Genomic DNA, 26719 nt, shown 5'->3' on the forward strand with positions numbered 1-26719 from the left:
AAGAGTCTTCGAAGTATCCTGAGATAGGTGGCTCCTCCCCTGGACTACAGTTTGCATGGGCATCGGCTCCATCCTCAGATTGTTTTTCGCCATTGTGGCAGAAGATGGAGTGAAAAGTGTAAAGGATGTCCATGCTAATGATTGAATACAATAGTATATCTGCAGCTGCGACAGGCACCGGGGAGGAGGGTGGGCGATATGAATGTTAGCAGCCCTACATGCCAAGAACAGATGCATACTGGTAAGTAGCATATTCAGTTCGAGGCATGTGGGCTGCTAAATTCATATCTTAGCATAGAATACATAGCAGTCCCTCCATCAGCGGCGGTTGCCCGTGCCAGCTGCAGAAACTTGAAAAAGTGTCTTGAGAACAGCCTGTCCTACAGCAGCTTGCTGCTTGGAATGTACATCAACACAGTAGTGTTTTGTAAAGGTATGTGGTGTAATCCACGTGGCTGCTCTGCAAATATCCTCTAAAGGAATGTTTCCTAGGAAAGCCATGGATGCCCCCAATTTGCGTGTGGAGTGCGCCCTTGGGGGTATCGTTAAAGTGCACTTGGCCTTTTGATAACATATTTGGATGCACTTAATAATCCACCTGGCTATTCCTGCTTTGGAAATAGGGTTGCCTTTGTGTTGTGGTGAGAAGGCAACAAAAAGTTGTTTTGTTTTCCTAAAGTGTTGTGTTCTGTCAATGTAGTACATCAACGCCCTCCGTACGTCTAACGTATGGAGCATTCTTTCCGCCACCGTTTGTGGGTTTTGGAAGAATGCCGGTAAGTCAATAGTTTGGTTGAGATGAAACTGTGACACCACCTTCGGAAGGAATTTGGGGTTAGTACGTAGTACTACCCTATTTGGATGAATCTGAATGAATGGCTCTTGGATTGTGAGCGCTTGCAGCTCACTAACACGCCTCAGTGACGTAATAGCAATTAGGAAAGCCACTTTCCACGTTAGGAACTGGAGTTCACACGAGTGCAGTGGTTCAAATGGTGGTCCCATCAGTCTGGTGAGGACCACATTGAGGTTCCACACCGGAGCTGGCGGTGTTCTTGGGGGAATGACTCGTTTCAGACCTTCAAGGAAAGCTTTGATGGCCGGCACTCTGAAGACAGAGAGGTGCTGCCTATTCTGAAGATATGCTGTGATGGCGGATAGATGTATCCGAATGGAAGTGTACGCTAGATTGCACTTGTACAGATGTAGCAGATAACAAATGATGTTAGGGATAGATGCATCTAGCGGGGTGATGTCATTAGCCGTACAGTAAATGACAAAACGCTTCCATTTTGCAGCATAGCATGCTCTGGTAGTCGGCTTCCTTGCCTCCTTGATGATGTTCATGCATTCTGGAGGTAAGTTAAGGTATCCGAACTCTAGGACTTCAGGAGCCAGATCGCCAGGTTGAGCTGTTGCGGATCTGGATGCTGAATTTCTCCATGGTTCTGCGTCAAAAGTCTGGGCGTGAGGCGCAGTCTTTGATGCGGCACCACTGAGAGTTCGAGGAACGTGGTGTACCATGCTTGGCGCGCCCACGTTGGAGCAACTAGGATGAGAGTCATCGCGTGCTGCCTTAGCTTTCTTGCCACCAGCGGTATCAGAGGGGCTGGCGGAAAAGCGTACGCAAATTTGCCTGACCAGTTCATCCATATCGCATTCCCCTGCGACTGTGGGTGAGGGAACCTGGCGGCAAAGTGTTGGCATTTTGCGTTTTCTTTTGTTGCAAACAGGTCTATCTCCGGATGACCCCACTGCTGGAAGTACGGGTGGAGTACAGATGGGTGTAACTCCCACTCGTGCATTTGATGGCTGTGTCTGCTGAGCAGATCCGCCATTAGATTGTCCTTGCCCGGGAGGTGTTCTGCCATGAGGAAGATGTTCCTTTGAATGGCCCACTTCCACATGCCCTGAGCCAGATGAGACAGCTGTGGCGAGTGGGTGCCCCCCTGCTTTTGAATGTAGTACATCGCGGTCATGTTGTCCGTCCGGACCAACACTACCTTGTTGCACAGATGTACAATGAAGGACTTGAGTGCCATGAAGATTGCCATCAGTTCCAGATAGTTGATGTGCATCTTCTGTTGCTGTGTCGTCCATAGTCCCTGCACAGTGTAATTGAGCAGATGAGCTCCCCATCCCTGGAGAGATGCGTCCGTTGTCAGGGTAATCTGTGGCACTGGCTCCTGGAACAGTCGGCCCTTGCAAAGGTTGTGTGGAGTCCACCAATGCAGAGAGTCGTATGCCCGACTGGTAACCAACACTAGGTCTGTTAATTGTCCCTGAGCCTGTGTCCACTGATTTGCTAAGCACTCCTGGAGCGGGCGCATATGTAGCCGTGCGTGAGGGACTATGAAGATGCAGGAGGCCATCATGCCTATCAACTGCATGAACACTCTCGCTGGAAGTGAGTGTTGTGATCTGAACTTCTGGATCAGAGACTGCATGCTGTCTATCCTGACTTGGTTTGGTTGAGCCACGGCTGTCAGGGTATTGATCGTCGCGCCTAGAAACTGCCGGACATGCGCCGGTTGAAGGTGCGACTTTGGGTAGTTCAACGAGAAACCTAGATCGTGAAGGAGGTGAATGGTAGTCGACATGTCCACGGCACACTGTTGTTCTGACTTGGCTTGAACGAGCCAGTCGTCCAGGTAGGGGTAGACATGGATGCCCTGCCTCCTGAGGTGCGCCGCTACTGTCGCCAGACACTTTGTAAACACCCTTGGGGCTGTGGTGACTCCGAAGGGTAGGACTTTGAACTGATAATGTTTGCCTTGGATAGTGAACCTGAGGTATTTTCTGTGGGACGGGTGTAGTGGTATGTGGAAGTAAGCATCCTTGAGGTCTAAGGTTGCTAAGAAGTCCCCCTGGTTTAATAAGGGAAGAATCTGTTGCAGTGTGAGCATATGGAAATGTTCTGACAGTATATACAGGTTTAGGGGACGTAGAACCAGAATGGGTCTGAGAGATCCGTCCTTCTTTGGGATAAGGAAGTACAGGGAATACACCCCTGTGCCTTCCTCCTCCACTGGCACGAGCTCAATTGCGCCTTTTTGCAGCATCACCACTACCTCCTGCTGCAATAAGTGCAAGTGCTCTGCGGACATAGGCCTTTGCCTTGGCGGGATGTTGGGTGGAGTGGATTTCAACTCTAGGCAATAACCATACTGGACTAGTTGACGCACCCACCTGTCTGTGGTGATGTTTCTCCAGACGGGCAGGAACTGCTGCAGTCTCCCCCCGACAGGTGTTAAGTGGTCGGGGGGCAGTGACAGAGAGTCACTGTTTGCTTGAGGTAGAGGAGCGGGAGCTGTTGTTTCCTCTGCCGCGACCTCTGTTGCTGTTATTTCTGTAACCTCCCTTGTTCTGTTTTGTGAACGAGGATTGTGCTCCACCTTTTGAGAATTGAGATTGTTGACCCATTTGTCCTCTGGTGACACCACGTGCACCTGAGCGACGAAAATTGTTGCCACGAAACTGTTGTGACTGTAGGGCCCCCATGGACTTAGCAGTTTCTGTGTCCTTTTTTATCTTTTCGAGGGTGGTGTCAACATCTGGACCAAACAGTCGATCAGGATTGACTGGCTGATTAAGGATGGTTGTCTGAATATCAGGTTTAAACCCAGATATGCGGAGCCAAGCCTGTCGTCTCAGCATGACGCTAGTGTTGATCGCCCTAGCTGCTGTGTCTGCGGCGTCAAGTGCACACTTGATGGCTGCGTTGGAGATCAATTTTCCTTCCTCTATAAGCAGTTTTGTGCCCTCTTGAAACTTTGGAGGCAGGTGTTGTACAATCTGTTCTAGGGTGTCATAATGCGCCCTATCGTAACGTGCTAAGAGTGCTTGTGTATTAGAAATACGCCAAAAGTTGGCAGCCTGTGCAGCTACTCTTTTGCCCCCTGCCTCTAGCACTTTGGACTCCTTATCCGGGGGAGGAGCTTCACCCGTTGTTTGGGAGTTGGCCCGTTTGCGGGCATTGGCGACCACCAGGGAGTCTAGCGGCAACTGTCCCCGAATGTATGCAGGGTCTGCAGGTTCTGGTCTGTACTTTTTTTCAATACGTGGATAGACCACTCTCGCTCTAGTGGGTTCCTTAAAGATGTCCGCAGCATGTTTGAGGACTCCCTTGAGCATAGGCAGTGTCTTTAAAGTCCTCTCAGAGACTGAAAACGTGTCAAAGAGAAAGTCTTCTTCAACCGGGTCAGCATGCATGTCCACATCATGATTAGCAGCTGCCCTCTCAATTAGTGCATGAAAACCTGCAGAATCCTCTGTTGGGGATGCACGTGCACTGAATGGTTGTGGATCTTGCCCCACACTCTGGGTGCCTTGGTCACCAATGTCATCATATGCATCTGGATGTGCATCTGGTTCATTGATGGGGAAGGTGTATTGGTCCTGTTCATCATATCCCTCACCCTCAGATTGGTCTGGTGAGGGAGTAGGGCTTCTTCTAGGAGGAGGCTGGATAGGCTCTATCAGGTTAGAAGCGTCCAGAGGCACCCTTTTCTTCTTTAGTGGGATGAGATAGGAGTCCAGAGGCTCCGAAGTGATCCTCCTCTTGTATAGGGTTAATTTGCCTGTGTTGGCGTCGATGAAGTGCTCCGAATCGTCCTCTGATTCGAGTTCTCGACCTGAAGGTGCACCTGCCGTAGAAGAATCCGACTTCTTTGGCGTCGATTTCGTGGAAAAAGCCTTCGGAGCCTCTTTCGGCGGCAGAAGGAAGAGAAGCTTACTCTTAGGCTTTGCCGGAGCGTCCGTCGGCGTCTGAGGCGACGGCAACGGAGCCGACATAGCAGCGGCCTTGTCCCGGATTCTCTGTAGCGAAGCGGCGATGGGGGACGCTTCACTCACAGTGTCTTTTGGCGCTGACGAGGGTGTCTTGACCTTCCCCTCGGATCCGACGTCATGGTGGCCTTTCTTAGGTTTGGACGCCGATGCAGTTGTCGCCGACCCAGAGTCCTTGGATCGATGCGCAGATGTGCCAGCTGTCGATCCGTGCGCCTTCGTCGGTTCCGCGTCCACTACGCGACCGACCAACGGAGTCCCAGGCGTAACCGGAGCCGTGCCGCTAGCCTTGGCGTGCTTAGACGGTGTCGGCGCGGTCGATCCGTGCCGACCACCTTTTGTAGAGGATCCCTCCTCTTGCGCCGATTTTGACCCTTTGGAATCGACCGGCTTCTTCGACTTCTGCGGACCGGAGGTCGACGGAGCCGATGCGGCGGCGGGTGCAGTAGTTTTCTGTGTGCCGGCCGCCATTTTAGGGACGCTCGAGTCCATAACTTTCGGTTTCGTTTTCGGGTCGGCCATTTTAGGTGTAGTCGACACCGTAGGTTTCGGTTTCGGTTTCGATGTGGCCTGCTCAGCAAGTATGTCCGTGGCCGGGCCTGATGGCGGGGCCGTGGCTTGCGGCACGGGGTCTTGGGTAAGGCCGACTGGCGATCCCGTGACCCGATCGTGATCTTCGAAACCTTCGGGGCATAGCTCGTCCCCTGAGCTATCTTCCGAGGCCCCATAAATTTCTTCGACGTCCCCTACCTCGTCGACGTATTCAAGGCCTTGACCCGCGACTCCGTCGTCGTCCGCCGGATCCGCCTCAACCTCCGTTTCGGGTGGGGATATCTGGAGATGATGACCCTGTTCATCTTCTCCTTGGTCGCCGAAGATGTTTTCTGGATCCGGGGCCGCTTGTCTGGCCTCCAGGCGCACCGCGCGCCGGAGCTTAAGAGTTTTCTTTGACCGGAACTGAGCGCAAGCCTTGCACTTGCCGTCGTCATGGTCCGGTGAAAGGCATTTGTTACAGACCGGGTGCAGGTCTATATGTGGGTACTTCGACCCACAGAGCGGACAGTACTTAAACGGACTCCGCTCCATGCTTGAAAGTAGCGGTCGTGTCGCGATGAGAAGGCCTCGACGTCCGAAGAGTGAAAAACTCCGCTGAATCCGACTCCAAGAGTTGGAAGAACTCGAGACCGTGCGCAAACAATACCGACGCTATAAAAATATAAGACCTTTTGGTCTTAAAAAGTAAGTTTTACTCGGTTCCGACAGAGAGAAGTCGAGACCGCATCCGAACCCAATGGCGGAAAAAAACAATCTGAGGATGGAGCCGATGCCCATGCGCACTGTAGTCCAGGGGAGGAGCCACCTATCTCAGGATACTTCGAAGACTCTTCCAGGACAACAATGTGCGATCATCCGGACCCAACACTAGGCGGCGATCTAATGCTAAGATATGAATTTAGCAGCCCACATGCCTCGAACTCTTAGTTATGAGATAGGGCCGAAATCTAGTCATGTTGGTGTATGGTTTGGTGCTGAAGCCATATATAGAGACAGGCAAAATGTTCAGAATATTTGTCTGCCTGCATGCAAATGTCTCAAACTTATAGTGACAAAAATGATTACATCTGCAGGGAATTGTGAAAATGTGCATTAGCCTATGCGTCTAGATCCTCTGTGTGTGTGCCCCTCAGAACAAAGGTGTTTACCATAATCAGTAGATAGGAGAGAGCACCAATTGGGTTAACCGAACCAAAACCAGCTACACTACTTCCCTGCAAAGACTCACTATGCAGGTTTTCCCTTGCCTGCAACTTAACAGATGTGCCAATGCAATGAATTATTATTTCTAACAGAACCAGCTATGTGGCTACAATATTTTGATAACTCTTGCTGGGTAGTCCCACTTTATCAGCCTTAGTCATTCTACCTTCGTTGGTAGTGCTTCTGTAAGTTTTTTCTTTTCTAGGAAAGTAGCCAACCTATTCTGAAGGTAATTTTCAAATTACCATAATTTCTGGGATATTTTCCAAATGTTGAGACTCTAAAAGGAAATTTTAAACCTTTGATTTCGTCCTAAAACCTTGCAGTGCAGGTATGAATTGTCCGTAGCTATAACCGTTGACTGGGTGGATGGAACACAAACCTTTCCTGGAAGAAGAATAGTATGAACCTCATTTGGACAGAAGAACCCCACCCTGGGAAAAGGAGGGTTGCAGTCTCAGGAGTACAGGCTGTGTTAGATGTCTTAAGTACTAATTTTAGCTGGGTAGAAAGACATCGGAAGTAGTTGTTTAAATGAAGTACAAGTCAAGGCTGAGCAGATGCAACACAAACCTAGTCTGTACGCAGTTTTAAAAAGCGAGGATGGATGGTGGAGGAGAATAGCAGGGTGCATAAGGAGTAAACCTTGGTACGGTAGAGGTACAGTGAAACCTCATTTGATCAGAAATAGACACACACATCTTCTGGTTGGTGGATATAGACCCAGTTTGAGCAAATCTATCAGCAGAGAGTGGAGCAAAAATAAAACTGTGAAGAGTCTACAAACCTCATCAAACCGAGATCAAGCTGCCAATCTCATTTAGAAGGATGGGACATACATTTCGGTTGGCTGAAAACGATTCAAACCTCTGATGCTTGAAGAACAGCATAAACATCTTTGGCTAAAGGTGCTTCAAACTTTGTCTGAAATAGCAGTGGTTTAAGCTGCCAAGGGTACAGGATGCCAAAATATCCAGAGCGAAGTGGACTGAGGACAGTCCTATTTTGTGTGGGAGATGCAAAGCACAACATTAGTAGTTGACTTGAATAAGACCGTAGTTTATGGAAGTGGGAGTACAGCATCAAAATGTATTATAATCACTAAGTCATTAACAAGGAGCTTCGACGTGTTCTTTTCCTCTGAATAATACATAATTTTACACATTTGGACAATGAACAGAAATATGAAAGCCCTAAAGAAAGCATGAAACAAACCTACATTGCAGCTGTGATTGGGTGTTCAAAAACAGTGGAGCTCATTATCTATTCTTTTGCACACTCCTCTTCCTTTCGCTCCAAATTAACAGAGTAGAATGTATTATTTTCAACAACATATTTATTACCATCTTTAGCAGTATCCCTTCTGCAGGTGTCCTGTAACAACACTGCTAATAACAAACCAACTCCTAACATGCCATATCCTACCTCTCACTACTTAGAGATTAATACACATAGCAGGATGACAAAGATATGCAACGCCAAAGCCACAAATAATAAGAGTGTTCACACTGCCCCAAACCAAATGTTAGCCATCCTATTTTCTAAACAGCGACTTATAAATATGACGTGCTTTAGTGAGCCTCAAGAAGGGCTTCATCTCTTGGGGTAAAGTAAATCACACTCGCGAATAATTCATCATTGTCTCAGAGTTTCCGACCAGGTGCTTGAACACCGACTCAGCAGATTTCACAGTTTTGTTGGCTTGAGATGATCAAGGACTTCTACTGGGTGCCTTTTTTGGTATTATGATTGTTGGACTTGGCCCTTCTGGCGGGTTCACCCCTAAACTTTTTGCTTTTTATTGAGACTTGGTGTTAGTGATTTTTGGCTTCTGCGCACTTTACCACTGTGTCCCAGGGTAAAGTGCGTGTGTGTAGTGAAGTTGGCCTGCCCTCCCATAGGAATGCATGGGGAATATATGTGTCCTTGTTAGTTCCTGATGCGTGTGGAGTGCAGGGTTGAGTTTGGTATGTGTGGACTCATGTGATTAAATGCTGTGCGATGATGTGTGCGGCGTTATTGTGTCTAGTGTGGAAGTGCCACTTCTAGAAGTTGGCATGCCTGTGTAAATTATGTGAATTGACTGTCTGGCTTGTGATTGGCTGGAGCTGGCTGGTGAGCCTGGCTCCAGGATTCAGGATGGGTCTGCCCCGGTGGTGAGAGGAGAGATCTGCATGAGTGATGTGAGGGAGGAGTGCACCTGGGACCTGAATAGGGCTGGGCTTTCCCCACACAATGCTGGCTCCGCCCCCTGTGGTGCGACTGATGACCCTAGCCTGGCTAGTGAATGGGAAGAGGGGCTGAGCAAAACAAAGTGCTCCAAAACCAGCTGCGTCTGTTTTTCCCCCACCCTACAGACACAGACAAAGGGATTTACTGTATAAAAAGGGGCTGTGTCCCCATGAATGGGGTTCTCTTGTTCCTGACCTGAAGAGGGGGGGCCTGCTGCTGCTGGGCACCAGGAGGATACCGCCACTAGGGACTGCCTCCCTACCTGGAGGGCCCTGTGACCTGGATCCTGGGTCCAGCCTTTGCGCCCCTGCCCACCTTCCTACAGGACTTTGCCTGGACTTTTGGATTCCTGCCTGTCAGCCCCTGGGAAGTGCTGGCCTCCCCCTGCTGGAAATAGCGCATTCGCGCCGCTGGAGCGGTGATCCTTGCCCTCAGGGATCCCCCAGCGTGTGGGGGGATTCCCCCTCCTTGGGCTTATTTTTAAAGCAGGTGCCCACCCTGCATTTGGCCCGCATTTCTATTATAATCTAAACAGGTGCCCACCCTGCAGGTTTGCCGCTTTTGAAGATTAAAATTTCCGAGGGTGCCCACCCCTCGCTTTGCCCCGTATTTGTGCTTCCAGAAAAATCACCGCCGCAGCCCGAGGCCGAGTTCCTCCCAAAAAAGGCAGCCGCCGGCTTCACCCTAAGGCCGCGCTGGGATTGGCCCCAGCCGGCCGAGCCTCCCGCAGCGTCATTGGTGGAGGGAGCGGAAGTAACCAGGAAGCGGACGGGAGCACATCCCGCGCTCCTGTACCCGGAAGCAACCTGCCATGTCCTGCCCGGGGCTCCCGAGTGCAAGGGAGGGCCCCGGATTTCCTGCTAGGACCGAGGGAGGACGGGAGCCCACCCCGCCTCCCAGGATGTCCCCGCCCAAGGAGCAGCGCCAGCGCGACCTGAGGAGCCGGGAGAGAAGCGGAGTACCCAGAAAGAGCAGCCCGGTGAGTGTCACAGGCTGGGGGGAGCTCTGGGCAGATTGAGAGTGCCTAAGAGAGGCACGGTTGTATCTTGAGTCCCCCGAGAGGGACTCCCACGTTCAAGGGCACATTGTAATCAGAGCCCACGAGAGGCTCAGGGGGCATTTCCTCAGAGTCCACGAGGGACTGCAACGACGGGGCACATTTTCTATAAAGCCCACGAGGGCCCCAGGGGCCATATTGTTTCTGAGTCCCCCGAGCGGGACTCCCACGTAATTGGGGGCATTTGTTTATTCAGAGCCCCGAGGCTCAATGGGGCCATTGTTTTCCTGAGTCCCCGAGCGGGACTCCAACGTGATCTGGGGCATTGTTAAACGGTAGAGCGGCCCCGGTTGGCAGCGGACTGCTCCCCCAGTGTGGTGGCATTTTGCTGAGAACCCACGAGGCTCCTGAGGGCCCAGTTATTGTTTCAGAGCCCACGAGGCTCCCACGTTGTTTTTGCACCATTGTTATACAGAGCCCCAGGGAGAGAGCCAGGAGGCACGCTGGTGCCAGGCTCAGGGTCTACAGCTGCCCAGCACTTAGTGGGCAGCTGCTACGTTTAGGCTGAGAACTCTTGCGCATTCCTTCATTGGCTGCCTGCGCAGCCTGCCCTGACTTTGCTGAACAGAGGGCGTGTGAGCCCCTGAGAGGCCATGTTGGCCTGGGGTCAGTTCTGTAATGTTTTGGCGCAAATGTTTTACCTGCCTAACGTTATTTATGCAATGCTTTTGCCTATACCTCTAAAAATGTATTTTTATGTCTAGGAGGTTGTTTGCCCTAGTATAGTGATGCTAGTGAGTTCATGGTGCCCTGCGTGACATTTGCCTAAGGTGTTTAGGATTACGTAGGTGGTATTCACCTTTTACCAGTGATGACTGGTTGCGTGCTACATGTACCATTTGGTACTACAGTGATGATATGTTCTGAGTGCTAGTTCTACCAAGTGCTTATTCCTGACAGTGGTCCATGTGGCCCTGTCCCATGTACATAATCCCCTGTAAATTCTGCCCGTGCCTATGGCACATTGTAAAGTGTGTGTTTATTATCTAATGTGTTTGGTATAATACAAAGTCTATTTTTATATATTACCTTGTATGGAGTTTCCTTTGTGGTGGGCCTTGGGTGTTGTGGCTGGGTGCGCGCACAAACGCTTTACACATCGCCTTCGGGATAAGCCTGACTGCTCGTGCCAAGCTACCAAGGGGGTGAGCAGGGGTTATATTGGCGGGTTACTTCCTTGCCCTGACTAGAGCGGTGGTTTCTGTCTGGCTTTGGCACAAGCCTTAGCCAACCGGAAATCGCCATTTCTAACAATGATAGAACTGTTTCACTCTATCCCTAACAAATTCAATTCCCATAAGTAACTGTTTCCATTGGAGGATGATTGTTGTGCAGTTAAGGGATGTAATGTATTATAGATGTTGAATATTCTTCTTTGCAATGTTTTCTTTTTATCATGAGTTAAACAGAGTTACACGATATGTCAACTATTTGCCCAAAATTGGTTGTCACAGACTAGGCTTTATTACCAAAGAAAATCATGACCAATGTAAATAATGCTAAGGAGAATGAGACCCTCACCGTCCAAAAAAGATCATTTCCTTCATAGTCAAAACCTTGCAGAGCACAGTTTCCACCGATAATTGCAAGAGGAGTTGGTAGATCGCCCACATTCCCAAGCACAATGGCGTTAGCTCCATCTGAGATCTAAAAGAGGAATTCAAGGAAAAATGAAAACAAGAATACAGGCTAGGCAGACATTACTAGAATGTACAGAAACGAGGAGTAAATACAAAAGAAACAGAAGTTATTACAGAAAAGAGAGACAACTTGTGTTGACTGGTGAGTTGTAAATGTGTTAAAAGTGGTAAATAGCGAAAAGGCAGCTCAATTGATATAGGACCAGACCCATCACATGGATGAAGCAGCTAATGTACTAAAGTTGCCTGTAGTCAGGTGGAGATACATGCGCGATCTTCTTGTGTGTTCTGTAATAACCACTGCATGCCTCAGCCCTCAATTGCTTATTAAGTGATTTGAATGATATCCGACGTGGCATGCTCGGCCTGAAAACAGATTAGCAATAGGACCACAGAACAACAAGTAACTTACATCTAGAGCACGTGAATTCAAAGCACTAAGAATGGTCGCAGTGATAGCAGAGTTGATCAGGCAAAAAGGTTATGAGCCTTTGCAGTCTAAACTGAGTGTGTGCCCTAGTGTTTGTATACTGGAAGACATTTATTTTATTGTTAGAGTTTTATAAAGTGCGAACATGATCGAAGGTTATCAGAGCACCATCCATCATCTCCTTGTGTTTGCTCAGAAAGAAACAATAGCCAGTTACATAACAGAGTCTCAAGCAACAAACACAAAATAAAAAACAAAAAAAAACATAGAAGTTATATCAAATTTGTTGAGTTACAAGTTTGTCATTCCAAACGCAGCAGCAAGACTGGTACTTCAACTCCCTTTCCAAAGTGCTGCTGCAGATGGCCTGCGGGAGCTGCATGGACTACCAGTCAGAAGAACAAGTTACTTACCTTCGGTAACGCTTTTTCTGGTGGATACAGTATCTGCCTGTGGATTCCTCACCTTGTGAATATCCCCCTGAGTCAGCAACATTCAGAAATTCTTTTTGTAGCTTTGCGCCGACGTGGACGACGTCACAGAAGCACTGCATCGCGCGCGGATCCGCTGACGTCACCGACTCCATAATAGGCCCAAGTCTGCGTGATGACATCAGTTCCGCCCTTTTTTCCGTGCCTTCGAGGCACACGGACGGATCAACAACAGTAGATATACATACAATGTACACAGTACCAAATAATCAAAATAACACACACGGTGTGTAGTCAATGCAGAAAAGCAATTATAAAAACACATTTCCTTTGACAATAAAATATTTTCATTACACTAAATCAGGTACAGCAGAATGGACAACGGGGAGGCGGGTGGGTCAGTGAGGAATCCACAGGCAGATACTGTATCCACCAGAAAAAGCGTTACCGAAGGTAAGTAACTTGTTCTTCTGATGTCCCACTCCCGGAGGAGGGTGTCCACTCTCCTATACCAGAACATCCTGGAGGACAGAACGCGCAAAGTGGCCGTCCCTCCTCACTTCGGAATCCAAGCAGTAATGCTTTGCGAAAGTGTGGAGGGAAGCCCAAGTCGCAGCTCTACAAATGTCCTCTACAGGTACACCCCTAGACAAAGCAGATGTAAAAATCCAGTATTTGTAAAGCGCACAGCTACCCGGATGCATCCCGGCGCTGGGGGCCGTTGGGAAGATTAAGCAAGCTATTGCCCAGAGTCACATGGTGCTGGGCAGACCCCTGCCGCCGGAGCCAGGGATCGAACCGTGAGCCCCAGCATCCAGTGTCAGTCGCCCTGGCCGAGGCGCCACACCGCTTACCTAGCAGACCTTGCTCTAGTAGAATGAGCTCTAAACCTTCAGGAGGTTACTTACCCGCCAGAGAGTAACATATCTTGATACACAAGACAAACCATCTCGACAGCGTGCGCTTGTGCACCACCTTGCCTCTTCTGGCTCCAACAAAACCCACAAAGAGCTGGTCATCCACTCTGAACTCTCTGGTTCTGTCCAAGTAGAAGCTCACCCCCCTCTTCGGGTCCAAGCGGTGAAGTCTCTCCTCCTCCTTGGAAGGGTGAGGGGGAGGATAGAAGGTAGGGAGGGTAATAGACTGCCCTAGATGGAAGGGAGTTACCACCTTAGGCAGAAAAGCAGCCCTGGTCCTGAGTACCATTCGTTCAGCATACATTGGTCAAGAATGGGGGCTCTGAACTATGAGCTTGAAGCTCACTTACCCTCCTTGCCGAGGTAATTGCAATCAGGAAGACCGTTTTAAAAGACAACAGTCTCAAGGGACACTTGTGCAAAGGTTCAAAAGGTGAACCCATCAAGAAAGTAAGTACAAGGTTCAAGTCCCATTGAGGCACAATAAAGGGAGTAGGAGATAATGTATTTGTAAGGCCCTTTAGAAACCTTAAAACAATAGGAGATTTAAATAAGGACTGCTGATCCGGCAGACAGAGAAATGCCAACAAGGCCGAAAGATAACCTTTGACCGTAGCCACAGCAAATCCTTGCTGAGCCAAAGAAAGAGCAAACTGAAGTATGTCAGACAATCAAGCCTTCAAAGGGTCAATGGACTTCTCCCCACACCAAGAGACAAATTTAGACCATCTATAGGAGTAGATAGACTTGTTGGAATCACGCCTGGCCGATAAAATGACATCCACCACATCATGTTCAATCTCCAGGCATGAAGGTGTAAGGTCTGGAGGTGGGGGGGGGGGGGGTAGAACCTGCCCCTCCATCTGATAGAGGAGATCTGCCCTGAGAGGGAGACGGAGCGGCGGGCACGAAGAGAGGTCGAGAAGATGGTGTACCACACCCTTCTTGGCCAATCCGGGGCGATCAATATGACTTGGGCCCGGTCTTGGCGAATCTTCGTCAGAACCCGAGGAATCAAGGGTATGGGAGGAAACGCATAAAGGAGTTTTGAGTCCCAACTCAACTGAAACGCGTCCCCCAAAGCTCCCTGCATCGGATACTGGAGACTGCAGAATGACGGGCAGTGAGCATTCTCATGAGTGGCAAACAGGTCCACCCGAGGTGTCCCCCCGTCCGAAAGATGTGACGAGCCACCTCCGGATGAAGCCTCCACTCGTGATCGGCTGAGAAATGCAGGCTGAGACTGTCTGCACGCACGTTCAGAACCCCGGCCAGATGATTTGCGATCAGACAAATCTGATTGTCCTGAACCCAGGACCAGAGACGCAGAGCCTCTCTGCAAAGGCACTGCGACCCCACTCCTCCCTGCTTGTCGACATACCACATCGCGGTAGTGTTGTCCATCAGGACTTGAACTGACTGACCACGAAGGGAAGGGTGGAAGGCCTTGAGCGCTAAACGTATCGCCCGCAACTCTAAAAGGTTGATGTGAAGCAATTTTTCCTCTGAAGACCAAAGACCCTTGATCTCCAGATCCCCCAGATGAGCACCCCACCCTAGAGTTGATGCATCCGTTATTACTTGTAGGAAGGTGGATACCTGACTATGGTTACCCCAGATTTTTTGCCTTGTGTTTAGCTGGTTTTTGACTTAGTTGGCCTGGGACCCTGCTATTCAGAGCCCCAGGCTATCTGCTTTCTCTTTGAAATAGACTCCATGTACCGTAGGTGCATAACTAAATTGGGTTGGGTCACCTTATCAGCCCCTGTACAGTGCACTATAGGTGCCCAGGGCATAGGTGCACCCAAGGCCTACCAGGGGCTGCAGCATATCTTTTGCCACCCCTGGCTGGTACTTAAATCGACACAACTGGCTGTACACACAGCTGGGGCAAGGTGGTGTACCCACCCCTTGCTTAGATATAGTATACCTATGTGTAAACCTATATCTGGACACATAGACGCCTATAAGTCACTCCTATGGAATGCCTTTACAATCCTGGAGGCAGAGTGCTTGGTTTTATGTGAGATGGTGCTCTAGCATGAGCTGAGCCTGTCTGCAGTGTTCGGAACCATTTCCTTACTGCTGTTCCAGTGATACTGCCATACCATATACTCTTAAGTGCATTATAATCCTCGCGGTTAATGCTAACTTTGGTTTGGCTTTATCAAAACAGGTCGTGTTTGGTGTCATACACTTTGGAATACTACCCCCTCACCAGTTCTGGCGACGGGGGTAGCATTCCACCCTTCTAGAGGGAGAAGACATGTTACTTTACTTAAAACGCGGTTAATCCTAACCAGAGCCTCAGCATCACAAAATGGATGCTGCTGCCCCGACACAAGTCTGACCTCCTGCTGCTGACCGAAACTTGGCAGGGGAGGCCTGGACAAAGGGTTTCCTGTCACAGGGAGGTGCTACACCACCCCAGACAGGAGATAGTGGATTGGAGCATGGAGGGTTGAAAGAAACTAGACACTGCCTGGGGCGCACAAGGTGTCCCAGGCAAAATCCTGTCAAACCGGTTCTGGGGCACTCCAGCCCCAGACCTGGCGCGAAACTGGACAAAGGGAAAGGGGTGTAACCACCCCCTTCCTGGGTCCCACCCATAGGAGGGACCTAGCAGGTAATCCAGCCCCTTGATTTGGAATAAAGGTAGGAGCTGTGCTAGTGCACCTTAGATTATCCTGACTGAAACTTATGAAACGAAACTCTGGACTCTTCGACATCCCACTCGACGTGGAAGACTGAAGAATCTCCCTTGTGGTCAAGGAGTGACCACCCTGTGCAAACAGGCACCATCCAGCACCTCGACGTTTGCTTTGTTGCAGTTCCCGCTGGAACTCGAGTGACAGAGATCGACAAGACCCAGCGTGCCTGCCTTCTAACAGCCCGATCCACAGTCCCTGCAGAGCTGAGACCCGTGGAGGCGACCTGAAGCGTGGCGCCGGCCATCTTGGAAAAACTACGAAGCGCTGACCGTGCAGCATCCGAGGCTCCCTCGAAGCTGTGCATTGGAGTTTAAGAAGCTCCAGCCCCGAGCAGCTTTTGCACCGAAGCTTACCCCTCCACACTCATCGAGTGCTGCGTGGGGCCCTTTTGCATTTTCCTGCTCGACGCGTTGGTCCGGTCGCTTGCCCGTTGGCTAGTGGCCCCAGTACCGACGAACCTTTGAATTTGCTCTGCTAGTCTGGTTGCTCCAGACTGGCCCTCGCTCCCCTGAAAAGGAGCACCCGCTCAGACCTTGCTGGTCCGAGTAAGAAGCGATCTTCGAATCCTGCGTGGGTTGCCTTTGCCAAGGCCTGTTGACACCGATCTTGAAGCCGACACCGCCGACAGCGAGAGCCTTCGTGGGACAGCTCGTGATTCACTCCAGGGCATCCTCGGTGGCCCAGAGATCACGTGGCAGCGGAGACAAGCTTCACGACAAGCACCTGATTGCGCCCGACATTGCCTGGTTCCTTCCTGGTTCCTTTCTGGTCACTGGCTAGGACCCAGACTCTGTCCCCTCTGCTTTCAGGTACTCTACATCTTCGATCCACCCTTGGATCACACCGGACACTTCTCTTCTCGACGCCTGCAGCATCTTCATCTCCAGGCACCCTAGATCTTCGTGACGAAACCCGACACATCTTTGCACCTGTGCACCCGCTTCCTGTGGGTGAGGTAACTCTTGAACGCCGGTGCTCGTGTAGTGGTTTACACCTCTAGTGTCTAAGTCTAAAGTTTTGTCCTTCTAGTCCAGTCGGAAGACTCTTAAAACTGCAACTCGATAACTTTTACGCACCATTGACTTTGCATTGGTGCATGCGTGTGCTTTAAGCGCTGCACCCGAATCCCGCGGGCTACTCCCGTCCTAACTGCTGTTAGTCCAGTGTAGTCCCAGCGATTCCAAAGGCCCTAGGCCTTACCACTGATCGATTAGTGATACTTATACCACTTTTTTGATATAGGGTTTGAGTGGCCACCGGCCTCATCCATAACTGTGCAACTTTCATATGTTATATTGTGCTTTTGTTTAAACGCTTGTGCTTCATTGCTCATAAAGAGTAGTGGGGATTATTCTGAGAATAAATACATATATTTTTATAATATATAACTTGTGTGGTGTCCTTTCATTTGATATTACAGGATTGCATATGGTAAAACAGCTGGCTTCACATGTCCTCTTGAGTTAAGCCTTTAGGCTGCTTAGTCCATGCTACCTCTAGGATAGCTTGTCTTTAAGGTTGACTTACAACCACCACCATAAGGGATTGTTTGGACTGATATAAGGTGCCCCCAGAATTGGAGACATCATACATCAGGCCAACTTCTCACATCACTGTGGCAACCGACGGAGGAAGATGGAAGGGCCTTCCTTGAGACAGATTGCCTCCACGCTCCACCAAGACAGATCCGCTGCAGCTTCTCTGGAGATCTTCACTGATTCCCTGAGATCTCCCCTGTGCTGATACCACTGCCTGTGCATGATTGACCAACAGAATGCAGGAAGCCATCAGACCGAGCAGACGGAGGACCTTCAGGACTGGGACGACCGCTCCATTGTAAAACAAAGGAATCATTTCCTGTATGTCGCGAATCCTTTGAGGAGGAGGGAATGCCCAACACACAGTTGTATCCAGTACAGCACCTATGAACAGGTTACGCTGGGAGGGCACCAGGTGAGATTTGGGTACATTTATCGAAAAACCCAATCTGAACAAAAACTGAGTTGTGACTTGCAAATGATGGAGCACTTTCTCTGGAGATTCGGCTTTGATCAGCCAATCGTCCAGATAAGGGAAAACTGGTATCCCTGATCTTCTGAGATGTGCAGCCACCACAGCCATCACCTTAGTGGAGACTCGAGGCGCAGTAGTAAGACAAAAGGTAGGACCGCAAACTGGTAATGCTGCGATCCCACCGTAAAACGGAAATACTTCCTGTGCGACTTCAGGATTGGGATGTGGAAATATGCATCCTGCAAGTCTATCGACAGCATCCAGTCTTCTTCCAGCAGCGCTTGAAGAACCTGCGCAAGGGTGAGCATCTTGAACTTCTCCTGCTTTAGAAAGAGGTTCAAGACCCTGAGATCCAGAACTGGACGAAGTCTGCCATCCTTCTTGGGGATCAGGAAATACCGGGAGTAGCACCCCTGTCCCCTTTCCTGCTCCGGAACCACCTCTATCGCACCTTTTCTCAGTAACGCAAGGACTTCTTCCTGCAGGAGTAGCAGGTGGTTCTCTGAGCAAAACCCTTGGCAAGGAGGGTAATTCGTAGGGAACTCCCAAAAGGGAAGAGCATACCCATTCTCCACGAGATTGGGAATCGGTCACTCTCGTAGAAAATAGTTAAGCCGACCCCCCACAGGACCCGCATGATCCGGAATGACGGATCTAGGGCTGCTTTGCTGATGTTGGAGGGGGATGGGGAGAGGAGGAAGAGGAGGAGGAGGAGGAAGCTTGACGCCCTCGAGGACGCGCTCTTTGTTTGCCCCTGTATGACTTATACAGCAGATTTTGCTGCTGTTGCGAAGGCTTGTAGGGACGAAAGGAGGACCTTGCAAATCCCCTATACCTTTTTCCCACAGTTCCTCTGGTTTGCAAACCCAAGGATCTGGCCATAGCTCTGCTGTCTTTGAATTTCTCCAATGCAGCATAAGCCTTTTTCCCGAAAAGGCCAGAGCCATCAAAAGGTAGACCCATTAAGGCAGCCTGGACATCCGCAGAGAATTCGGAGGACTTCAACCAGGCCGCTCTTCTAGGGGCAATTGAAGATCCCATGACTCTCGCCACCGAGTCAGCTGTGTCCAAACCACTCTGGATGACTTGCCGAGCAGCAGCTGGAGTGTCAATAAGCACCTCATTAAAAAACATTCTGTCCTCCTCTGGTATTTTAGGAGCCAGCTGTTTCAAAGAATCCATCAAAGCATGGATGTAACGCCCCAAGAGGCATGTAGCATTTGTTGACTTGAGAGCCATACTCGCCGATGAAGACTTTCTTTGCAGCTTGGTCCTGCTTTTTAGATTCCTTGTCCCCAGGCATCTGAGGGAACGCGCCTGCAGATTTTTTGGAGGCGGCTGCCTGTACCACCAAGCTCTCTGGCAAAGGATGCAAAGATAAAGTCTGGGTCTCCAGGAGCAACCCTGTATCTTCTCGCAACAGCTTTAGAGACAGCAGGAGCTGTAAGAGGTCTATTCCACACCTCTAAAATTGGCTCCGTCAAAGCATCATTGAAAGGAAGCATGGGCTCTACAACAGAAGATGGAGAGTGGAGGACTTCTGTTAAAATATTTGACTTGAACTCTGCAGTAGGAAGAGATAAATTCAATAGCCCCGCAGCCTTCCTGATGACTACATGGTATGGAGCCGCATCTTTAGAAGGGGCATCAGAGACAGAGGCTAATTCCCAATCAGGAGACAATTCCAGTCCACTAGCCTCCCTTAAATCATCAAAGAAATCCTCTGATTCCTGCAGCTCACCCTCTTCCATTTCAGCTTCTCGGTACCTTTGCTCCTCCAGGTGTCGCTGAGCCTCACGGCCTCGACCTCTCCTTCGGGAATGGCGTCGGCGGATCCGGAATCGACTCTGACGGACCCAGAGCCGGCATCGAACTCGGAGCCGGAGGACCAGGCCGTTGTTCTCGAGGTCGGACCGACGCCAGTGACGAAGGCATCGGCGTCGAAGGCTTCGGTGGCGCCGAGAAATGCCAAGGCGGAGAAGGAGCCGGCATAAATGGCATGAACGGCGCCAGAGCATAAGACTGGGGGACTCCCAGATTAAATGCCATCTGACCCATGGGACCAGCCGGTGCTTCAGAGGGGTACAAAGCTCTTGAATAGACTCCATACATCGCGTTCAAAAATTGTGTAGGGTCTTGTCCTTGGTCTGGAAAAGGAGGGTATTAACCCACAGGCTGCTCTCGAGGAACCGGAGTCTTCTCGACCTCAACCTCGGGTTGGTGGGTCGGAGTCGTCGAACCCTCAGGCAGTGGAGCCTCTTTCTCCTCTCGAATTGGAGATCGAGATGGAACCGGAGATGGATTCGACACCGGAGCCGGTGAATGCTCCGGCGACTCCATAGGCGAAGCCTCATCTTCCGGATCCTGAACCTCTGGAGAAGGAGAAACCTCATCTTTACGATGTCTTCTCATTGGCGACTTCGGTCTCGAATCCGAATCCTTTCCTGAATGATGACATGATCCATTCTTCCTCTTCTTGTGCTTCTTTTTAGCCAACCTGGAAGCATGCCCCGATAACGACCTCGAGGGTGACTTCAAACGAGACTTCGACCGCCTCGACTGCGACCTCGAGCTCTTCCTATCCTTCTTACCCTTCATCTTGGCAACCAGGAGCTTCGCCTCTCTCTCACGAAGGGCCTTGGGATTCATCTTCCTACAGGACGGACACCCCTGGACATCATGGTCCGAGCTCAGGCACCAAACACAGTCTTCATGCGGGTCCATGATCGACATCATTTTACCGCATTCACCACACGGCTTGAATCCGGTCTTCTTCGATGACATATCGTCTGGATACAAGAAAACACGAAAACCAACAAACAGTAACAAAGTTACTATAAAGCTACAGAGGATCCCTCGAAAACCGTTCGCGTCGACGACGCGGAAAAAAGGGAACTGATGTCATCACGCCGACGTGGGCCTATTATGAAGCCAGTGACATCAGCGGAGCCGTGCGCGCTGCCGTGTCTCTGTGATGTCGTCCACATCGGCGCAAAGCTACAAAAAGAATTTCCGAATGTTGCTGACGCAGGGGGATATTCACAAGGTGAGGAATCCACTGGCAGATGTATCCATCAGAACATGGATTATTTTCAAAGCTTTACCCATTGTCTACATGGCCGATTATAAAATTGGTCCCAAATTTCTCCCTGATCATTTTGTTCCTCACTTCTCATCGAGAATGCTGAGATCTGATGCAATAATCTTCCATCAATCCAAAAGTTCAGGTTTCAAACTAAGGGGCAGATCTACATCTATCTTTGGGGCAAGGGCATCTTTAAAGCAAACTGCTAACCTTGCCACCTTCAGAAAGCTTATCGAAACCTGGCTTTTCACTCGACCTTAAGTGTTTATTTTTCGGAGGGCAGGCTTTCTTTCTGTTGTACAAATTTTTAAAGCGGAGATCCCTTTTGGGTTGGGCGTTGAGCTTTAAAAAAGGTCAATTTTATTCATTCAACAGTTTTACATTTTGTAATTGAGCCACTAGATGTACGTGCTTTGCCTCCCCTGCACCCACCTTAACGCACAAACAACACCCCCACCCACGCCCCACCACCCTGTTTACATCGAAGCAGCCCTCGGTCACAACAGAGACCAAGCTTTTAAGCCCTTGGCAAAAAATGTACGAGTACCCAAGCCCAATAACATACCTCACTATCTGCTAGACGCCCAAATAAAGTGTGCACAAATATGGGAACCTTGCCTGGTCGTTCACAGCATAGACACGGAGGAGGGGAAATGAAAGCAAGTCATATAGAAGAGGGACAAGAGAAAAAAAAGAGAAACTGAGGAAAACTGATACAGCTTTTAGGAGGGAAATCGACACGACTCAGAGAATTGAACTTAAAATGGAAAAACACTGTAGAAGATGAAGGCATAAAGGTAATAACGCAAATAAAAAGAGGCACTAAACACAGATGGAAAGGAAGATGAAGACGTATGCCGAATTTAAACTTGTGTAGTGAAGGAAAATCCAATGATGTAGGACTACACCTAGGGCGTAGATAAAGTTGCGCTGGTGGATTGGATTCAAGCCCGGTTCTAAGAGTCCCAACACAAATGTTACTCCCCATCAACTTGAAATCTGGACTTCGGACCGATAAACCATAGAACCATAGCCAGCAATGTGCATCAGATACAGACCTGATGAATGACTTTCATTTTCATCTCTGAGGTATGTTGGTCTTACCTCTCTGTAAAACAAATCCGAATTGTTGTGCACATCGTAAGCCAGCACGTTGGTCTGAGTCCCGACGACAAGGGAGTCGTAGCCCAGCTGGGGATTGAGCACGCCAGCTGTCAGGCAGCTGACAGACTGGTTAATGTTGAGCAGAGACGTGTCTGAGTCCTGGGTGCTTTGAACCACACGGTGTGCCGCGAGGCGCTGCCCTCTCGTGTGGGGATTATGAATAAAAACCTGCAAGAGAACACATAACTATGGCTTCAAATGTTGCACCATTTTTACCATTTTCATCTGTAAATATTTTATCAGTAATCACATTTATTATTTAATTTGGCACAAACACTCAATGTAGCTACTGCCAGTAAGTACTGTTTTTACATTTACACAAAGTATACACGTGTCTCCAGGTCTGAGGAGTTTTTGAGATGTGTTAAATGCCATGCACAGAACAGCAACACATGTTTATGTTAGGTGTGAAATACAACCTGGACAGGTCATAAATGTTCCATTGCACTTACAACTGACATTATACGAGCGTGCAAGTGTCAGCATAGAAACTGAAGACCTGCACACCAATGCCAGGGCCCCAAGCAGCCTCACACCAATGCCAGGGCCCCAAGCTGCCTCACACCAATGCCAGGGCCCAAGCTGCATCACACCAATGCAAGGTCACCAAGCAGCCTCACACCAATGCCAGGGCACCAAGCTTCATCACACCAATGTCAGGGCCCCAAGCAGCCCCACACCAATGCAAGGTCACCAAGTGGCCTCACACCAATGCCAGGTCACCAAGCCGCCTCACACCAATGCCAGGGCCCCAAGCCGCCTCACACCAATGCCAGGGCCCCAAGCTGCCTCACACCAATGCAAGGTCACCAAGCAGCCTCACACCAATGCAAGGTCACCAAGCAGCCTCACACCAATGCCAGGGCCCTAAAACTGCCTCACACCAATGCCAGGTCACCAAGCTGCCTCAGACCAATGCAAGCTCACCAAGCGGCCACACACCAATGCCAGATCACCAAGCTGCCTCAGACCAATGCAAAGTCACCAAGCTGCCTCAGACCAATGCAAAGTCGCCAAGCGGCCTCATACCAATGCCAGGGCCCCAAGCTGCCTCACACCAATGCAAGCTCACCAAGCGGCCACACACCAATGCCAGATCACCAAGCTAAATCACACCAATGCAAGGTCACCAAGATGCCTAACACCAATGCTAGAGCCCCAAGCTACCTCACACCAATACCAGGTCACCAAGCTTCCTCACACCAATGCCAGGTCACCAAGCTGCCCCACACCAATGCAAGGTGACCAAGCTGCCGCACACCAATGCCAGGGCCCCATGCTGCCACATACCAATGCAAGGTCACCAAGCTGCCTCACACCAATGCCAGGGCCCTAAAACTGCCTCTCACCAATGCCAGGGCCCTAAAACTGCCTCTCACCAATGCCAGGTCACCAAGCTGCCTCAGACCAATGCAAGCTCACCAAGCGACCACACACCAATGCCAGATCACCAAGCTACCTCACACCAATACCAGGTCACCAAGCTTCCTCACACCAATGCCAGGTCACCAAGCTGCCGCACACCAATGCCAGGGCCCCAAGCTGCCTCACACCAATGCAAGGTCACCAAGCTTCCTCACACCAATGCCAGGTCACCAAGCTGCCGCGCACCAATGCAAGGTGACCAAGCTGCCGCACACCAATGCAAGGTGACCAAGCTGCCGCACACCAATGCCAGGGCCCCATGCTGCCACACACCAATGCAAGGTCACCAAGCTGCCTCACACCAATGCCAGGGCCCCAAGCTGCCTCACACCAATGCGAGGTCACCAAGCTGCCTCACACCAATGCCAGGTCACCAAGCTGCCTCACACCAATGCCAGGTCACAAAGCTGCCTCACACCAATGACAGGTCACCAAGCTGCCTCACACCAATGCCAGGTCACCAAGCTGCCTCACACCAATGCCAGGTCACAAAGCTGCCTCACACCAATGACAGGGCACCAAGCGGTCACACACTAATGCCAGGGCCCCAAGCTGCATCACACCAATGCCAGGACCCTAAGCTGCCTCACACCAATGCCAGGGCCCCAAGCTGCCTCACACCAATGCCAGGGCCCCAAGCTGCCTCACACCAATGCCAGGTCACCAAGCTGCCTCACACCAATGCCAGGTCACCAAGCTGCCTCACACCAATGCCAGGTCACCAAGCTGCCTCACACCAATGCCAGGTCACAAAGCTGCCTCACACCAATGACAGGGCACCAAGCGGTCACACACTAATGCCAGGGCCCCAAGCTGCATCACACCAATGCCAGGGCCCCAAGCTGCCTCACACCAATGCCAGGGCCCCAAGCTGCCTCATACCAATGCCAGGGCCCCAAGCTGCCCCACACCAATGCTAGGGCCCCAAGCTGCCTCACACCAATGCCAGGTCACCAAGCTGCCCCACACCAATGAAAGGTCACCATGCAGCCTCACACTAATGCAAGGTAACCAAGCAGCCTCGCACTAATGCCAGGACCCCAAGCTGCCTCGCACCAATGCCAGGGCACCAAGCTTCATCACACCAATGCCAGGGCACCAAGCTGCCCCACACCAATGCCAGGGCCCCAAGCTGCCTCACACCAATGCCAGGGCCCCATGCTAGCTCACACCAATGCCAGGGCCCCAAGCTGCCTCACACCAATGCCAGGGCCCCAAGCTGCTTCACACCAATGCCAGGGCCCCAAGCTGCCTCACACCAATGCCAGGGCCCCAAGCTGCCTCACACCAATGCCAGGGCCCCAAGCTGCCTCACACCAATGCCAGGGCCCCAAGCTGCCTCACACCAATGCCAGGGCCCCAAGCTGCCTCACACCAATGCCAGGTCACCAAGCTGCCTCACACCAATGCCAGGTCACCAAGCTGCCTCACACCAATGCCAGGGCAGCAAGCTGCCTCACAACAAATGCCACGGCCCCAAGCCGCCTCACACCAATGCCAGGGCCCCAAGCTGCCTCACATCAATGCCAGGGCCCCAAGCCGCCTCACACCAATGCCAGGGCCCCAGCCTGCCTCACACAAATGCAAGGTCACCAAGTTGCCTCACACCAATTCCAGGTCACAAAGCTGCCTCACACCAATGCAAGGTCACAAAGCTGCCTCACACCAATGCCGGGGCATCAAGCGGCCACACACCAATGTCAAGGCACCAAGCGGCCACACACCAATGTCAGGGCACCAAGCTGCCTCACATCAATGCAAGGTCACCAAGCTGCCACACACCAATGCAAGGTCAATAACCTGCTACACACCAATGCAAGGTCACCAACCTGCTACACACCAATGCAAGGTCACCAACCTGCTACACACCAATGCAAGGTCACCAACCTGCTACACACCAATGCAAGGTCACCAACCTGCTACACACCAATGCAAGGTCACCAAGCTGCCTCACACCAATGCAAGGTCACCAAGCGGCCACACACCAATGCAAGGTCACCAAGAGGCTACATACCAATGCAAGGTCACCAAGCGGCCACACACCAATGCACACCAATGCAAGGTCACCAAGTGGCTACACACCAATGCAAGGTCACCAAGCTGCCACCCATCAATGCAAGGTCACCAAGCTGCCTCACACCAATGCAAGGTCCCTAAGCTGCCTCACATCAATGCAAGGTCACCAAGCGGCCACACACCTATCCAAGGTCACCAAGCGGCCACAGACCAATGCAAGGTCACCAAGTGGCTACACACCAATGCAAGGTCACCAAGCGGCCACACACCAACGCAAGGTCACCAAGCGGCCACACACTAACGCAAGGTCACCAAGCGGCCACACACCAACGCAAGGTCAACAAGCGGCCACACACCAACGCAAGTTCAACAAGCGGCCCATACACCAATGCAAGGTCACCAAGTGGCCATACACCAATGCAAGGTCACCAAGCGGCCATACACCAATTCAAGGTCAACAAGTGGCCACATACCAATGCAAGGTCACCAAGCAGCCACACACCAATGAAAGGTCACCAAGGGGCCACACACCAATGCAAGGTCACCAAGGGGCCACACACCAATGCAAGGTCACCAAGCTGCCTAGACCCTGCTCAAGCGGGTGAAAAGGTAATTAAGTTAATCATGTGCAAAATGGTTTCTCATTCCGCCTCCTAAAAGGACGCAAACTGGCAGAATCCGAATGCCACGTGCTCAAAACAATGAGGGTGACACTGTTGGTCCGACCATAAAGGATTCAAGGAGAGGCACGTTAAATAGCAGTTTAGTCAGCCATTTCCCGATTGTTAGACTGGTGTCAATTAAACATGTACTACTGAGCATACACACATAGGCCCAATTACCTGGGACGCATAATTCCAATTCCTGCACAAACCCAATTCGTTCAGATGTCAGATGTGGGAGCTGAGCAGGTTTTACAGCATTTGTAACTACCTGGAGTGCTAAAGTCTACACCCTGCAATTATTCACAGGTACAGGTGTAACAAATGCCGATATTTACCAATGAAGAGGAACAAGTTGGTATTACCCTATATTAACCGGGAAAATATGCC

General features: G+C 50.6%; 1 protein-coding gene across 1 annotated transcript in view; it reads right to left on the reverse strand.

The window, feature by feature from the left end:
• BBS2 (Bardet-Biedl syndrome 2) overlaps nucleotides 1-26719 on the reverse strand; it is a 353876-nt gene that overhangs the window by 221587 nt on the left and 105570 nt on the right. Inside the window, exons 5-6 of the mRNA XM_078670690.1 lie at nucleotides 22167-22394; nucleotides 11357-11482 (exon numbers count right to left, since the gene is read on the reverse strand). Coding sequence (XP_078526816.1) covers nucleotides 11357-11482; nucleotides 22167-22394 — 354 coding nt within the window. The remainder of the gene's footprint in view (nucleotides 1-11356; nucleotides 11483-22166; nucleotides 22395-26719) is intronic.

This window comes from Lissotriton helveticus, chromosome 12, assembly GCF_964261635.1.
Source record: "Lissotriton helveticus chromosome 12, aLisHel1.1, whole genome shotgun sequence".
NCBI classification, from domain to species: domain Eukaryota; kingdom Metazoa; phylum Chordata; class Amphibia; order Caudata; family Salamandridae; genus Lissotriton; species Lissotriton helveticus.